The 17749-nt window shown below is 44.3% G+C and overlaps 2 protein-coding genes across 3 annotated transcripts in view; both read left to right on the plus strand.

Moving 5' to 3' along the window:
* Positions 1–3743: 3743 nt before the first annotated feature.
* On the plus strand, positions 3744–11295 carry LOC306914527 (aquaporin-4). The gene is made up of 5 exons (XM_079491597.1): positions 3744–3935; positions 4279–4440; positions 5563–5727; positions 9069–9149; positions 10993–11295. Exons 1-5 carry the CDS (start codon positions 3771–3773, stop codon positions 11209–11211), a joined length of 792 nt encoding a protein of 263 aa, XP_079347723.1. The 5' UTR covers positions 3744–3770; the 3' UTR covers positions 11212–11295.
* A 2614-nt stretch (positions 11296–13909) lies between these two features.
* The window catches only part of mipb (major intrinsic protein of lens fiber b), a 6220-nt gene continuing 2380 nt past the window's right edge, over positions 13910–17749 (plus strand). Inside the window, exons 1-2 of one of the 2 annotated variants that reach the window (XM_079491555.1) lie at positions 13910–14035; positions 17717–17749. The exon at positions 17717–17749 is cut by the window's right edge and continues 584 nt beyond it. The gene's annotated coding sequence lies outside the window, so the exon portion shown is untranslated. Of the gene's footprint in view, positions 14036–16523 lie in introns of those variants that run through there. The other variant, XM_079491556.1, reaches the window with a different exon arrangement.

The following is a 17749-nucleotide window of genomic DNA, read 5'->3' on the forward strand; positions in this document are numbered from 1 at the left end:
CCTCGGGACCCCCACATGGTAACTGTCATTTCTCGACCGGGGCGGCTCGCCGGAAACGGCAACTGTCATTTCTCGACCGTTTTGGACGCGGGGCGGCTCGGAACCGGGCCAGCACCCTGGCTGCGTTCCTGTGGGTCTGGAACTTCCGCGGACCCCCCGGGGTCCTCCACACGGAGTTGCACCACTCACTTCATACAGGTGTGATTTTTAAACTTGAAACATTTTTATACCAATACTTTTGTACTTTTACTCAAGTAAATTCTTAATTCCAGACTTTTACTTGTAACAGAGTATTTCTATGTTGCAGTGTTGATACTTTTACCTAAGTAACAAATGTTAGTACTTTTCCCCCAGCGAAGGAACTGCAGTGTGTTGTCACGTCCTGTCTGAAGCACATGCTGCCTGGAAGGCCTTGCTATCACAAGCAGCTGGTGCATGCTGACACGGACTCAAAGTCACACTTACACTAGCCACTCTAAAACGGCTGCAGTGTGTAAGGGACACTTACTGTATAATACTGTATGTAAATGATCAACAAATCTGCATAGCAATGCCTTCTTTTACTTCCACAGATGAATTCTCTCTCTCTCAAATCCCTTAGCTGGCACTTTGTGAGGAGTTTTAGTTGCACTGAGTGAGAGAGAGAGAGAGAGAGAGAGAGTGTGTGTGTGTGTGTGTGTGTGTGTGTGTGTGTGTGTGTGTGTGTGTGTGTGTGTGTGTGTGTGTGTGTGTGTGTGTGTGTGTGTGTGTGTGTGTGTGTGTGTGTGTGTGTCGCAATATTGTGTCAGTGTCAGCATTCTGTGTGGAGGGGGCTGAAAACTCCCCACGCCAGCGGGTTCCACTGTGCCCCCCTCCCCAACCATCCTGCCCCACAACAGGGGGGCTTAGCGCCACAAAAGCGGGGATAACGGTGCCTGTGGATGGGGGTAATCCACACCATAATGGGGCGCGCTAACACCCAACCAGTTCATTCTGGACCCAGTCTGCTACACTGAGGGCCCCTGACGCCAAGAAGGTCAGGACATTGTCCCCTACCATACCTGTCCCCCAAACCTTTCTGCATCACAGACACCTACAGGCTGCAGTGAACATCCATCTCAGCATCACCCTTTTGCGAGTCAAATGAAAGCTGTTCCATATTATCATTGCATTACACAGCATTAACTTTATTCTATTGCCATTCATTACATCACAACTTTTAACCACTACGTATATAGTTTGACTGGCATCCCCCAGGGCTCTATACTAGGTCTGTTCCTTTTTCTTCTCAAATCTCTTTGCTGATTGCTCTATCGTCGCATCGCAGTGCTTTGTGAGCTTGTAGTAGATTGGCTCGAATGTTGGTAGATTGGCTCGAATGTTGGTAGATTGGTCGAATGTTTGCGCCAAAATAGGGACGCTAGGGTTCTTGTGATTTAACCAACAACCAGAGAAAGATTTGCTACTGGTATGAAAGGGTCATGTCGCTTTATTCAACCCAGGTTCCAATTGATTAACCTTATTGTAGCAAATGGAGGCTCACTAGCATGGCAGCGGCCTTACAAAGAATGCCAAGGTGACCTGACGCTAGGGCTAGCATCAAAGCCATGTTCAATATTCTGTGTCAATCCCAGACTTTCTGTGTGAAAGGGATGGTGTTCGTCTAACATTATAGCTGAGATGTGAAAAATAAATACAGTAAACCAAATTAAAAAATATACTGAGTCAATAAAAGTGAATGCTGCTCAGTTCCAAACTGAGTTCCCAACAATTCCCAACTGCCTGTCGCCGTTTTCACGAAGAGTAATGTTTGTTTCGCATCAAAGAGCATGTGAAAAGCATTCACAGATGCAGCAGTACAATAGCTGCTATGGCAACAGCATCATGAAAGTGGCTGCTGTCCCCATGGTGATCACAAGTAGCTGGAGGGGGGGGGGGGGGTGATGAGATTTCATTTTGATAACGGACAGGATGGAGATTTCGAGCGTGTCCAGATGATTCAATGATGACACCATTTAATTCAAGTTACAATTTGAAGCATTTAGTACACTTCAGAGCAAACACATTTGACCTTTAACCTCTGTCATCACTGCTTTACTTCCATGATGACCTACACTACGACAATCTATCTTATCTCAGTATCCCCCCCCACACACACACACACACACACACACACACTCATTCACTCTCCGTAATGGTCGCTTCCCTCTCCTAATTCATATGAAAATCAGGCTTAGGAACTGTGTGAGGCAACATGTGCTGAGGACTCTCCAAATTAGAGAGGACTGGCAGAGGAACATAACACGGGGGGGAACCTTGCCATTAACCACTTAAACATTCTAAAACTTGTATTTGTATTTTTTCTGATAATAGTCGATCTACAAGCTCACAATGGAGATGTGTTATGTAGAGGGCAAAAAGGAGGGTGCGTAACGTATGTAACGGGTTCAACAGTTGGACAGATGACGGCCAAGGTTTCAGGACTAACATTCTCTTTATTCCCATGCGACCACACACTGCTTACCATAGGCATAGTAGACGTCCACAAGGAAACAAAACATCAAAAGGCAGATCATGACAGAGACTCAGAGCTGTGGGCGTGACTACACACCTGTTGTGCATCGGGGTTGATCGAAGCACACAGGATGAATCGGTCATCCCCACAAGACATTCAGGGAGAGATGACAGATCTGTTATCTGCCATTTCATGCTTTGTTTCCTTGTGGCACTGGCTATCTACCACATTATTACCTCAAGCAGTGTGTGGTAGCAAGGGAATAAAGACAACCTTTGTCCTAAAATCTTGGCTGTCATCTGTCCAACAATTGAGCCTGTTATAGGGCTATAGGGTCTATGAAAAATGTATGATAATAAAAAGCATAAAGAGAGTATCAGAGTTAAATCAATTTGTGCAGGACAATACATGAACTTGCCTTGCACGGTTTGGCACAGAATGATGAGTACAGTGAGAGAGTGAGAGACTACAGAGAGAGAGAGAGAGAGAGAGAGAGAGAGAGAGAGAGAAGAGGCTGTTTGTCATTGAAGGACACTGCAGACACTCATACTTCAGAACAGGTGATGAGCTGTGCTGCCTAGAGACCCCCAGACCCTTATAAAACCTCACCACACACACGACGGGAAGTAAAGACACAGCCATCTGGACAGATTGACAGACATACAGACAGACAGAAGAAACAGCATCACTTGTTTGAAATGGCACTGCATGAGGTAAGCTACTTAGTTTTACAACTTTGCATTCACCATAGGGTATTTTGTGTACTTTTCTCTTCATGAATGCACTTCAAAGGATATGTTAGTATTTTACCTATCTGCAACATAACTAGTGCGCCTCAGAAAGAACATGTAAATGTAAACAATAACAGATGATATTCATTTTATTTTTAGTTATTGTCAGTAGGTTGTTTCTCTAGAGGAAGATGTCGTCATATTTTAAGGGTTAATGTGTCTTGAAGTCCACAATCGAGAAAAAGTCTCACTTTTTGCATTGCTCTTTCTTGGCACATACTACATTTTAAAAACAATTGTGACATAACCTTGAGGGTCAGTTGAAACTTGAAAGTGTAATTAGTTGCTTTATTTCTACTCACTAGATATGGACTGTACTTTATCAGCTATAAGTAAAGTTGTTTCCAGTGTGACAGAATAGCTGTGAGCCTGTGATGAGAACGATGTGCCGATATGGAAGCTATAATTTAATGATAAACATGGGCTTTCTGTGTCACTGCCCCCTTCCCTCTGAGGAGCTCCGTAGCCGGCAGTTCTGGCGTGCCATGCTTGCAGAACTGCTGGGCACCCTGGTGTTAGTGAGTACCGTTTTAGGGGCCTCTGTGCCAGGCCCTGAAGAGGCCCCCGTGGGACCCCTGTACCCGGCCCTGGCAGCAGGGGTGGTCATAGTTGCACTGTGCCACTGTTTTGGAGAGATCAGTGGGACTCAGGTGAGTCAGCAGCACCAGGCCTTGTGGCTGTTTGAATTTCATTTTGGAGTATATATGCTGTATATCGATATTGTATTTCCACATTCTTAGCACATGAGTGTTTCCCAAAAATAGAGTTGTAAACATTTTAAAAGTGAAAGTTCTGTCTCTGTCATAGCCTTTAGGGCTTTGTCATATCTGTATCTACAGTATCTGTGTCACGTTTGTGCCCATATATGGAGATATCTGACTGTATCGGTCAGTCCTCATGGCTCTTTATTCCTTTTCCTGAAAAGTAATTGTTTTGGACATACGATACCTCCTCACCCAACAGCGATAATGTGTTTATTTCCCCTGCCGTCAGGTGAACCCCGCTGTGACCCTGACCATGATGGCTACAAGGAGAATAGACGTGCTCCGGGGTGTGGCCTACGTTAGCGCACAGTGTATGGGAGGCTGTCTGGGAGCCGGGGCCCTCTACCTGGCCCTGCCACTCAAATCCACCGCAGACTACTTCGTTAACAAGGTTTGATCTTCAAACTTCTGTGTTGTCTTAAAATAATGCCCATTTATTATGTTATTTTGTTTGCCAAAATCAACTCTTCATAACACTGACTACCTCTGGTAAAGTCGCCTATATCCTTGTTGAAAAGATCATGCTGTTCCCGCCACTGGCGTAGGGTTCATTGGGCCACCCGGGCCGTGTCCCAGTCAGTTTAGAACTGGCCCAGTCTAACTTCGAAAAGACGGGAGCGTATTGTGCTATTTTGTCTTAAATAAAAAACATTTGATAACAAAAAAACAAAACGGGAGCGAAAAAACAAGAAAAACAACAAGAGATAGCAGTCCTTATTCACCCCCTGTGCATGCACATTTCTGTTAGTAGTGAACCACAGCAAGCTGTCTTTGTTTTAAATGGTTCTCCATTAGCAATTCGGCAAAACCGTTCACACCTATCGCCGGAGTTGCGCTGACCGCCCCCTCCCAAGCCCCCCGCTCACGATTCTAATTTGACCAGTCAATAATTGTATCCGCGCTACGCGCCTGGTTCCCGCCCCAGTAAAATGGCATATATGTCAAGAGTATGACCTATAGGCCATTTTATGTTGCCTAAAGGCCTAGTCATACTCCAGTTTTAGGTGATAAGGTGACCTAGGTGGTGAGTTGCTTGGTCACCTTATCACTGAAAAATTAATATAGGCCTTCAGTCAAAGACAATGTGACTTGGGCCAATTTTTGGGGCCTAAAGGCCTATTCATACTCAACTACAACATGGGTGGTGGTAAGCGATTCACCGCTCACCCAAACACATCTCTCTGTTTTTACTGTGGTGTGGAGTATGAATAGGCCTTAACATTGTCTCGCCTAAGTCTGGAGTGAGTCAGTTCCTCCACAAATAATTTGGCCTAAGTCAAGTTTACAATTGCCTAAGTCAGGTTTACAATTGCCTAAGTCAGGTTTACAATTGCCTAAGTCAAAATACAAATTGGCCTACGTCATTTAATCCTCTTGTGTTACATAAGCCACAGACAGCGTTATTTGTATGTCAATAGTCATATTGTAAACATTTTGGGTGAAATGATGAAGAAATATCATATAGTTTGTTTTGTTTGAGGAGAGTTGAATTGTCCTCCGTGGCAAACTGCAGGTGCCTCTGGAGGTGAACGCAGCCCAGGCTCTGGGCATGGAGGTGTTGTGCACCTTCCAGTTGGTCTTCACTGTGTACGCGGTGGAGGGCCAGAGGCGGAGGGAGAGCACAGACACAGGGAACCTGGCCATTGGATTCGCCCACACCACTGGAGTTCTGATGGCGGTGAGAAAAGCACTGATTCAACCATCCTTTAGAGCCATTTGTATGGGTCACGACTCAAATAAAAATCCCATTCTATTTTCTATAAAAAAAGAATAATCAGCAAACATCTAATTTCTCTTTTGGGTCTCGACCAGAAAAGTTTGGGAACCAGTGTTTTAGAGACAATGAGGTCAAGGTCTTGGGGGGACAGCAGCACAAAATCAACCATAGAGGCATGGCAGGATTGGACCTCACAAGCTTTTGTTTAAGATGAATGAGAAGCGGATGTATAACCTGAACTGTAATGACTGTAATAAAGTCTATGAATGGACTATTACAGTACATTTTGGCACAGAAATTCTCAATTTGGATTGCATTAACTTAAAAAAAATATATATAAATAAAATAAAAAGGTCTGCGCATTAGTAAAAAGAGGGGCATTACAACCACTAGTCTACCAGTACCACAGGTGTAGACTAGTGATTCTCCATATTTTAATGTCAGGGACCCCCAGTCTGATATGCATTAGGAGTCAGGACACGGATAGTCATTTGATAGTGATTTTCATCTCTGGCATCCTACTCTACACCTTACAATCCTCAGTGTTCATTCAACTCGGAGAGTGTGCAAATGGAACCATTCCATTTGTACACTTGTACAGAGTTACAGACCTAGTGTAAGGGTCCAAAATGATTCCTAACTGTCCATCATTTATCTGGGGACGCCCTAAAACCCAATAGGACGCCTGCTGGGGGTCTACAGCATATTAAAACAAATAGATGCCTCATTGGCTGCTGCAGTTCATTGGAGACACGTGTCTCGACTCTCCAGCGTTATAGGCGGAAGTCAAGCGGAAGTGTGGAATGCACGCTGCATCGCTGCCGCTCAAGTGATTACTGGCCAATCACAGCGCATATTTTCCGGGATTTATCAATTCAATCCAAATGAGCTTTATTGGCATGAGAAAACAAACGTTTACATTGCCTGTCTGATCTAGACAGGCAATGATATAGACGGGCCTACCGAACGTCCCCTTCCGTGACGCACACGGAAGGTTGGCAAGCTTCTGCTATGCTTCCGCAAAAGCTTGCCTCCATGTTGCCTACTCTTGAGATACACACGCCCCAGAGCCCAAGGAGGCGTCTACTCTTGAGATACACACGCCCCAGAGCCCAAGGAGGCGTCTACTCTTGAGATACACACGCCCCAGAGCCCAAGGAGGCGTCTACCTTGAGATACACACGCCCCAGAGCCCAAGGAGGCGTCTACCTTGAGATACACACGCCCCAGAGCCCAAGGAGGCGTCTACTCTTGAGATACACACGCCCCAGAGCCCAAGGAGGCGTCTACTCTTGAGATACACACGCCCCAGAGCCCAAGGAGGCGTCTACTCTTGAGATACACCCGCCCCAGAGCCCAAGGAGGCGTCTACTCTTGAGATACACACGCCCCAGAGCCCAAGGAGGCGTCTACTCTTGAGATACACACGCCCCAGAGCCCAAGGAGGCGTCTACTCTTGAGATACACACGCCCCAGAGCCCAAGGAGGCGTCTACTCTTGAGATACACACGCCCCAGAGCCCAAGGAGGCGTCTACTCTTGAGATACACACGCCCCAGAGCCCAAGGAAGCGTCTACTCTTGAGATACACACGCCCCAGAGCCCAAGGAAGCGTCTACTCTTGAGATACACACGCCCCAGAGCCCAAGGAGGCGTCTACTCTTGAGATACACACGCCCCAGAGCCCAAGGAAGCGTCTACTCTTGAGATACACACGCCCCAGAGCCCAAGGAGGCGTCTACCTTGAGATACACACGCCCCAGAGCCCAAGGAGGCGTCTACCTTGAGATACACACGCCCCAGAGCCCAAGGAGGCGTCTACTCTTGAGATACACACGCCCCAGAGCCCAAGGAGGCGTCTACTCTTGAGATACACACGCCCCAGAGCCCAAGGAGGCGTCTACCTTGAGATACACACGCCCCAGAGCCCAAGGAGGCGTCTACTCTTGAGATACACACGCCCCAGAGCCCAAGGAGGCGTCTACTCTTGAGATACACACGCCCCAGAGCCCAAGGAGGCGTCTACTCTTGAGATACACACGCCCCAGAGCCCAAGGAGGCGTCTACTCTTGAGATACACACGCCCCAGAGCCCAAGGAGGCGTCTACCTTGAGATACACACGCCCCAGAGCCCAAGGAGGCGTCTACTCTTGAGATACACACGCCCCAGAGCCCAAGGAGGCGTCTACCTTGAGATACACACGCCCCAGAGCCCAAGGAGGCGTCTACTCTTGAGATACACACACCCCCGAGCCCAAGGAGGCGTCTACTCTTGAGATACACACGCCCCAGAGCCCAAGGAGGCGTCTACCTTGAGATACACACGCCCCAGAGCCCAAGGAGGCGTCTACTCTTGAGATACACACGCCCCAGAGCCCAAGGAGGCGTCTACCTTTATGTCTATGGTCTACAGCAGTGGTTCCCAAACGTTTCAGCCCGTGACCCAAAACAGAAATTAGGTATTCGCCCGGAACCCAAGCTAGTGAAAATAGCAGATCTGCAAGCTCACAACGTGTTGCTTCGCGCCACGTTGTGAGATTGTAGATTGCCTATTTTCAATACTTCTTGTTTGTTCTAATTTATCATTTCATTTCTTCATTACATAAAAATCATTGGATTTTGTTATTAATTCATGAAAAGTTTAGCTTTTTTGGGAATGTTTTTTGAAAATGTTTAGAAATAATAATTAACAAACAAATGTAGGAAACAAAAACTAAGGGGACCCACAACAATGTGTCCGTGACCCACAAATTTGGGACACAGTGGTCTACAGACCACTATATGACTATATATGTGACTATATTCACACTAGGGCATTCACTTCTAGTCATTTTTACTAGTTGACTAGTTGCCTAGTCGACTAGTAAACTAGTCGACTAGTTGCTTAATGCCCTAATTCACACAGTGGTCATTTTGCTCTCAGGTCATATTGGCGGGGTTGAGAGAAACGCCACCCCACCGGGGTGAATATGGTGAAGGTGAATTGAGAACCAGCGTGAGGTAGTGCGGCCGCTTGGTATCCAGAAAGTTTCCGGTTTGATCCCGGCCCCTCTTGGGTTGGTGTCGAGCAAGTGTCCTTGAGCAAGACACTGAACCCGTAACTGCTCCTGATGAGCAGGTTGGTGCCTTGTATGGTTTCCTCCGCCACCTGTGTCTGTGAATGTATTGCACACTGTATAACGCTTTGGACAAAGGCGCTCTACAATTGCACCATTTACCATTTAGGCACCCTCACCCCATCGCATAAAATCCTTGATCCCCTGCCCCCACATTTTGAATGGTTGTATTGTTATCGTTGTCCAGGCAAGATTCTCTGGGGGATGTATGAATCCTGCACGTGCTCTGGGCCCAGCCATCATCGTTGGCTTCTGGGAAAACCACTGGGTAAGACCCTCCTCTGACATCCATCAACCTCTGTGTTTAACTGAGACTTTTACTTTGAAGACAGGCTTTGTACACAAAATCAGAATCTAAACAAGCGTATACTGTATAGGCCTCACTGGTATTTCCATGTCTATGGATATTTACACCATTTTGCCCGTACCAAGTGGTGTAGAGTAACTAAGTAAATGTACTTTATAGTCTGTACTGAAGTACACCTTTTGAGTTTTTTTAATTGTTTTACTTTACTGGAGTATTTCCAAATGTCTGTACTACTACTACTCCACTACATCTCAGAGGCAAATATTATACTTCAATTAAACCAGAGATGCCCTGAGGGTGAGAAACAACAGGTCTGGGTCGGGAATGCCCATATGTGGACCTTTTTTTTCCTTTTTTTAATAAAATATGTGGTAATTATAGTAAGGCCAGGCGGACCCATCTAGAGTTTGAACGGACAGGTATCAGTCAAAAGGGAGACATCGAAGAGGAAGGATCAATATATGGAATGTCAGTACAGGTCAGCTCCTATTGTGGAAACTCAATATAGAGTGCCTTATTCTCATTGACTTATATGATATTGTAACCATATTGTAACTCTAATCTACTCATATGACATGCACGAATACTCTCTGTACTTATGTGTACTTGTATATTATAGGCTTTGCTTGTGCTCACAGTAAACTTGTTTTCCAAGTGTATGAGTATGTGACAGCCACATGATGTCCATGACACCAGGTCAGCATGTACCAGGTCACCGTTATCTGTGTTATTGTTGTTATTGTGTTATTGATGGTTAAAGGAGAAACCAACAGCTACGAGTTGGGTGAGGCATCCCAAATTGGCTCGGTAAATAGGTGTTTTGGTAAACAACTTAGGGTTGGCAAAATACTATGATTGTTACTTGATGTTCCAGAACATTCCTCTTATGTAATCATGTGCAATATAAGCCAGTGGCGTTTCCAGGAATTACATTTTGGGCAGGCAAGATGTGTTAATAGTCGTCTCCCTGCGCACAATCGTAGCACTAAAGGTTTTCAAAGAGATATACCTGACAGACGAGTAGGATACAAAGGCTGAAAGGCATGCATTTACATTCCAATGGGTGATTGAGGGTCGCGCTCTACCGCAACGGCCAATCAGCTGTCCATTAATAGTTCTCAGGTCTTGTTTTTGTCCTCTTTTTTTCTCATTGTATGGATTTTGGCCAGGCCAGAAATGGATTTGGACAGGCGGACGACTGCCCTCGCCTTATTGTAGATACGCCTCTGATATAAGCCCCGGGAAGAGGATGAGCTGACAGCTAACGGCATCGAACCTTCCCGGGAAAAACGAACTGATTCAGCTCCATATATGGGTTTGAGGTCAGATGTAGAGTTGCTGGCCGGCTCCATCTAGGTGAAGATCCAGTCTCAGCCCATGTATGGCTACCCAGGGTTTGAAGAGACCAGTGTCTTGATCTTCCTATATGGAGACGGCCATATATGGAGCGTGTCACGAGGCGTGACGGACTGAAGGCCATATATGGAGCGTATCACAAGGCATGACGGACGGACGGACCATCAGTCCTGCATACATGTCGGCCATTAGAAAATAGCCGATCTACAAGCTCATAATGTGTTGTGCTTGTAGATTTGCTTTTTTTTTTTTCAAAATATTTGTTATTGTAAATACATTAGAAGAATTGTGAAATCGGACATTCTGTATAATGAGTACTTTCTACTTTTGGTACTTTTGTACTTTTACTCAAGTAAATTTAGAAATTCCGGACATGTACTTGTAACTGAGTATTTCTACAATAGGGTATAAAATGTGAGCTCTTTCCCCACCACTGCCCGCACCGCAGGTGTTTTGGATCGGCCCGGTGATCGGCGCCATGCTGGCCGGCATCTCCCACGAGTTCTTCTTTGCAGCGGCTGCGTCTCGCCACAAGCTGGTGGCCTGTCTGACCTGCAAGGACATCGAGATGGTGGAGACGGCCAGCGTGTCACGCTCCTCACTGTCCACGGTCACCCAGAATGCCATGAGAGCCAAGCAGGCTAACAAACAACAGGACAACAACTAAATGAATGCATGTGTGTTAATGTGCATGTGTTTACTGTTAACACACGAGCGCATGCACAAATTGCACACGCACGTCGCACACGCACAAATGCACGCACGCACGACCGTGCACACACACACACACACACACACACACACACACACGGACACACACAGTTCTTTAATACTACCGGTATATTGATGTTGATTCAGGCCTTGAAGGCATTGGGATGCCATGCCTTTGGTTGCCTTTTAGGCCAAATCAGTGTTCTGTTGTACTCGGTGTGGGCATATAGCCTACACTACACTGACTACAGTATAATATATTATACTATATACAATGCCTGGAATTTAATCATCTGGGCAAAGCCTTTGGTGTCGTTACATTTCTTTGAAAGGCCACAAACGTTTCAGGTAATATTTGAAAATATAATTTAAAATGTGGCCAATGTTTGACCATTTTTATAGTATAGTTTATTGGTTACTTTTGAAGTAGTAATGGTCTTATTTTTATTTTCGTTTTCATTTTAGAGGTATTAAAAAGGTCTTTAATTGTCACTTTAGAAATAGGCAGATATACCGTGTATATGTATTATACTTTATGTTGGTTTGTTTACTGTCGAGTGAGAAAACAATGTTCATATATCATCAATATTGCATTTTCCATGTAAATGAATTCATGTTCTTTTGCTTTGTGTGCGGTATTCTGTTGCACACCGTGCTACTGAAGGCTTTGAAATTTTAAAGAGACCGCCTCGCTCTTTGCTCTCAGTTCAGTGAAGCTTTTATCAGTTCATCATATCTCATCTCTATACTGTCGATCAGTGTACATCTCATCCACTCAAAGGCCTCCTATCTGCTCTCAAACACATGCTTCATACCCCTATAATAATGACTATACTCAAACAAACACACCCATTGAAAACAAATGTCCTAATAGCAATGAATGCCGTGTGTATGATATCACTGTAGAAATGTACATATAGATTTATGTATTTCATTGAATGTATTTTTTATTCATTAAGCAGGCTACCACAAAACTTGGTGTCGTGCTTTCTGCAAATCTCTGTTTGAACCCGGTTTCCTGGCAAGTGCTGACATTTTGAACATTGAGCTAATAGAGCCAGCCTGCGTGCTCGGAGGATACATTGAATCCTGACCATCAGGTCAAACTCCGTGTCAGATCCTGTGTCTAGGTGATTGAGACATGACCTTTGACACGATCAAAAATGTCTCAATAGAAGAGCAGGGAGACAATATACAACCACCCCAATTGTATAAAATGTATTGTATTAACATACTCTGCCATACAGATTAGACACATTTACATTTTATTCATTAAAGAAAAGTTACAAAGTGCCGCTTTAAGAATGTTCTCCAGTCTTACTTATTTTTCTTTCTTTTTTTTTGTAAGATATTTTTGGGTCTTTTTTGCCTTTATTGATAGATCACAGTAGGAGGAAACAGGGAGAGAGATGGGGGGAAGACACACAGCAAAGTTCGTCAGGTTCGGGACTCGAACCCGCGACACACTGTCATGCTGGAATTACCAGCCAATAAAGGTGCCTGGACCGCTAAGCCGGTCCAGGCCCAGGTCTCTCACTGATTTGAGTCAGTGTTAGTAATGTTAAAACATTTTTACCAACCAGAAGTACTGTGATGCCCTAAGCAGAAAAAGCAGAACTAGACTCTCACAATGCATCGTGTTCCAAAATGTACATTTTTCAGGAAATGGAAAAAAAGAAAACTATATACAGTATATATCGTTATATATATCGTTATATATATCGTTGCTGTCCAGAGGAAACCTCATAACTCAAAAATGTTCATTTTTCAGGAAATGGAAAATATCCATTTTTAAGGAAATAAAGAAAACCATATATTCTTTTTTTTTTCTTAAGATATTTTTTTTGCAGCTTACGCCTTTTATTGGTTTTTGAAGGGATAGACAGTAGGCTGACAGGAAACGGGAGAGAGATGGGGGAAGACATGCAGTAAAGGCCGTGTCGGGCTCGGGAGTCGAACCCGCGGCACACTGCGACTGGATTACCAGTCGGGTGCCCAGACGGTTACGCCACCGCCTGGGCCAACCATATATTCTTTAATGAAGCAATACTGCCTCATGAAAGTTGGTATTGTGACTTTATATATTGTCAATTACTTGCATGAGAGGGGAGAGGTGGTGTTTTTTTTTATATATATATTTAATATGATCTGCGTGGTTATCAGTTTTTTCCTTTTGAGATGCACTTTGCACTGTTAAGTGCTGTATAAAATGTGTGTTATTATTATTGTTATTATAAACCTAAATTCATCTTTGATAGCTATTTCTCAGGTATCCATGACCAATCTGATTAAAGTTATGATCCCTTCACCACGAACAACTCACTTAAGTTCTCCCTGAACCTTCCTCGTAGCCTCCAAGGCCACTTACCACCTACATACTGTACATTTGCATTTGTTTAACCAGACTGTGTGTCTCTGCTTGTTGTGACTGACCAAGGAGCAAAACAATATCTCGTCACCCTGATAAACCGGAGGAAGGGGCTTTTCTAAACCAAGGTCGGGGTCTCTCCAGGGCACTGCATCAAGCTTCCAGAGCTTTCTGGACGGTTCTATCGGTTTGGACCAATCATCACACGACAACCAGCCACACTAAGATCTGTCAATCCTCAAGTCATCCATCACTACAGTATATAGCATAGTCAAACTCTGTATTAGATAGACCTCCCACATTGGATACTGGAAATTACTGCATTGTATTTTGACTTGAGAAAAAGAACTTAGATAAAAAAATTATCTTCCAACCTCTCTCTATATCTTTGACTCCGACTACTTGATTTAAGGTAACAGAACTTTATCATAACTGTGTTCCATGCATTTATAACATATGCTGGTAATTTGGGATAACTTTTACTAACTTTAGAAAGGTTTAAACCACTCGTATAAAATCTACATAAATTCAAGTGGCTTATTCATACTATAAGTAAATATACTTATATATATCTACTTTAATGTCTTGGGTTGACTTTATAGATATCATATTGACATGATGAATAGCATGAAATGGGTGTACGTAGGGATATAGAACCTCTCAAAAATACCTTTCTACTTGGTTTCATATTTCCACTTTCAAAAGATGTACTTTCTACTTAAGTAAACATATCAGATTAATTTCTATTACATGAGTAAGTAAGGGCCCTTCATGGCCTAACAGAATAAGAGTTTTCCTCACTTCCTGTCAATGAACAGATATTCTGGTTAAGGATAATAATTCTTCTACATTATAGTAATATTCCATAAATCACCGGTCACTCTGACCACTTCAATTTAAAGTTGATATATCTATATTCATATTCTGTTCTCTGATAAAGAATAAAGCCTACAATACTGGTTTTAGAGAAATAGATTTACCTTTAGGCCTTTTAAAACAATCCTTTATGAACCAGTGAGAGAACTGAATGAGGGGTTACTATAGTATTCACACACTCGTTGCATTTAACTATCAATCTTCTTATATCTTTGGCTTTGGTCGTGTTTTGATATTAAATGAGGCAAAACCAGCCTGTAGCCATTTGTAAATATATCATTCCTAAATATTATGAATATTATTATGAAAAAGAAAATGGCTTTCCATTCAGAACGTGCACGCGTGCACACACTCATGCGCACAGCCGCGCACACACAGACACACACATCCTCATATTATATCCCTATGCATATATTTTACACATGTCATTTCATTATCCTTTTCATACAACCCAGTGAAACCATAATTATTTACACACTTGCATGCTTGTGCAAGTAACACGCACGCACGCGCACACGCAGACACACACACACACACACACACACACACACACACATACACGCACACGCCACACGCACACTAGCTATATGACAGTGCTGCCAGCATTTTGCATTGTGTGTGTTTTGTCAAACTTATAAAAGGGAGTTAAAATGGTGAGCTCAGCGTTCTCCATTCATCTCCCTGCCTGCCCAGTTCTCCACTGGTCAGCGCGATGCTCCTGGACTTGTCAATAAACCCCTGCACACACACACACACACACACACACACACACACACACACACACACACACACACACACACACACACACACACACACACACACACACACACTTTCCCCGGCCCCTCGCAGAGAATTTTCAGGGCTTTGGCTGGGTGTGCCTGCCTCTGGCCCCTCCTGCAGTGCCCTCACACTTTCACAAACACACGCACGCACGCACGCACGCACGCACGCACGCACGCACGCACGCACGCACGCACGCACACACACACACACACACACACACACAATACAAACCTCTGGCTAATCAGTTCTGCTCTGAGTGGACCAGCAGTGCCTGGAAGCCTCAGTCAGAATGGGAGCACAGGGCAGATACTGCCATGCATGCCAAATAATTCGTTGCTGTCGTTGCTTATCTGCATATTCTAACTTTTTGAGTTTTTCCGTAAATTAAATTACTTACTACTACAGCGTTACCCAAAAGCATCAAAAGTAGCAGTTCCACAAACTCGAAACGTGGTGCGAAGCATGCGCTTTGTGCTGCTATTTTTAATTCCTGAAAATGAACAGTTTTGGACATAATGAATCACCTGAACAGAGACGATATGATGTGTGCTTCACTGCTCAGTGATCCTTGACATTCGTTGCACTGCCCTATATATTTGTATCTGTTAATTGTTTGCGTCTGCTGCCAGTGGTAGACCGTACATCTACTTCAGTACTAGGTATTTGTGTTTTTGGATAACTTTAACTACACTACGTTTCAAAGACAAATATACTTTTGACTCTACATTTAGGAAGGGAAAGACATACATATGCATTGACTAGCAGATCTACAAGCTTACATTGTGTCGTGATGAATATTTTGTTGACATGCCAACATTTCAATACAGAATTTAATTGATATAAAAAAAAAAAAATGGGCCCGGATGGTTAGCCCAACCGTCTGGGCACCTAGGCTACCAAACCAGCCAGACGGCGTGCCGTGGGTTCGTCTCCTGAGCCCGATGGCCTTTGCCGTGTGTCACTCCCATCTCTCTCCCCTTTCCTGTCTGACTACTGTTCCCTATCAATAAAGGCATACAAAGCCTCCAAAAAACAAATCTTTAAAAAAAAAAAAGTACTTAATTTGTAATTTGAACTTTTGAATACCGCTACTTCAGTATTTTTAAAAGCAGTACTTTAATTCAAGTAGAGTTACACATCAACACTCTGTATGCGTAATAGTTGAACAGGAGATACCAGTCAGTAATGGTCAAAGTGGTCAACTGCAGTTGACCACTTTGTCCATCACTGACTGGTATCATTACTACATTGCTGTTGGTCATGGATTATTATTATTATTATTATTATTATTATTATTATTCAAGGCCCTGCGTTCTGCTTCTTTGTCAAACCTGCATGGCATTCATGTTGCCTGGCCTCTCGTTGCCCTTAGCTGTGTCCTTTGCTGTTATGCATTCGGATATGTTTAATCATTATAAGCAATGTTCGATCATTTGTGGACCCCAGAATATGACACGATAGATTGAATACTGACACAATAGATGTGGTGATTCCTTCATAAATTCATCACGTCATTTATGAAGGGCACACAGAATTTGTAATCTCACGCATATCATAAAGTCTGCGTGTATATATGGCTACCCTTTATGTCCATCCACATTTTTATCACTTTTGCGATTGCGCTAATGATCACATGCTTTGCTGCAGAGACAATGGTTTCACGAGGTCAGGCCTTTCAGTGTATGGGTCAGTTCAATGATGTTAGCATTAGGCTCTTCCGTCCGGGGCCCCAAAAGTGGATCACTGTATTATCTGTGTGTGCGCGTGTGCATGTGTGTGCCTGCGTGCATGCATGTTGCGCTTGTATGTACAAACGTGTGTGTTTTTGTACATGCATGTGTTTTCCGTCCATCGCCATCAGCACTTGTTTGTTTCTCATGGCGGGCATGATTTGACAGTAGATGAACAAACAGGCCAAAGACAACAGCACCACGGGTTCTCTTACTCTCCTCTGGTTCTTCATTTCCACCCACTGAAAGAGAGCATCCCTCTCTCTTTCATCAGTCACTTTCTCTGTCTCCAACCACCTCGTTACCTCCCCCCTTCCTATGGACTGACTCCCTGTCAGTCTCCCCCTCATAGACTCTCCCTCTCTGTCTGGGGGGTCGGAGGGGGAAACTGAGGGGTTAAGTTTGTTTAATTTGGGATGTGGAGCGTTGCCGCCCCCACCCCCCTGCATGCCCCACCCGCCCCAGAGGGATTATGGCGTCACCTGGGGCCCCTGGGGGGGAGTTATAAAGCCCCCGTCTGGCCCTCTCAGCTCCGTCAGAGAGGCTAAAAGGTCCAGAGGACACTCTGTCTATCCCTGTCTCTACTTTACAAACACCCCTCTAGCATTGATGCCCACCTCATCTTGACAGTCCACCCTTACCTGAGATCTCCACACTCACTCACACAACTCCCCAAGCATCTCACCCCTATGTCTTTGCGACAGGTGGACAGGGGCGGCAGGCTGAGTTGACTTCAC

This window comes from Electrona antarctica (assembly GCF_951216825.1).
Source record: "Electrona antarctica genome assembly, chromosome: 2".
In the NCBI taxonomy this organism is placed as follows: domain Eukaryota; kingdom Metazoa; phylum Chordata; class Actinopteri; order Myctophiformes; family Myctophidae; genus Electrona; species Electrona antarctica.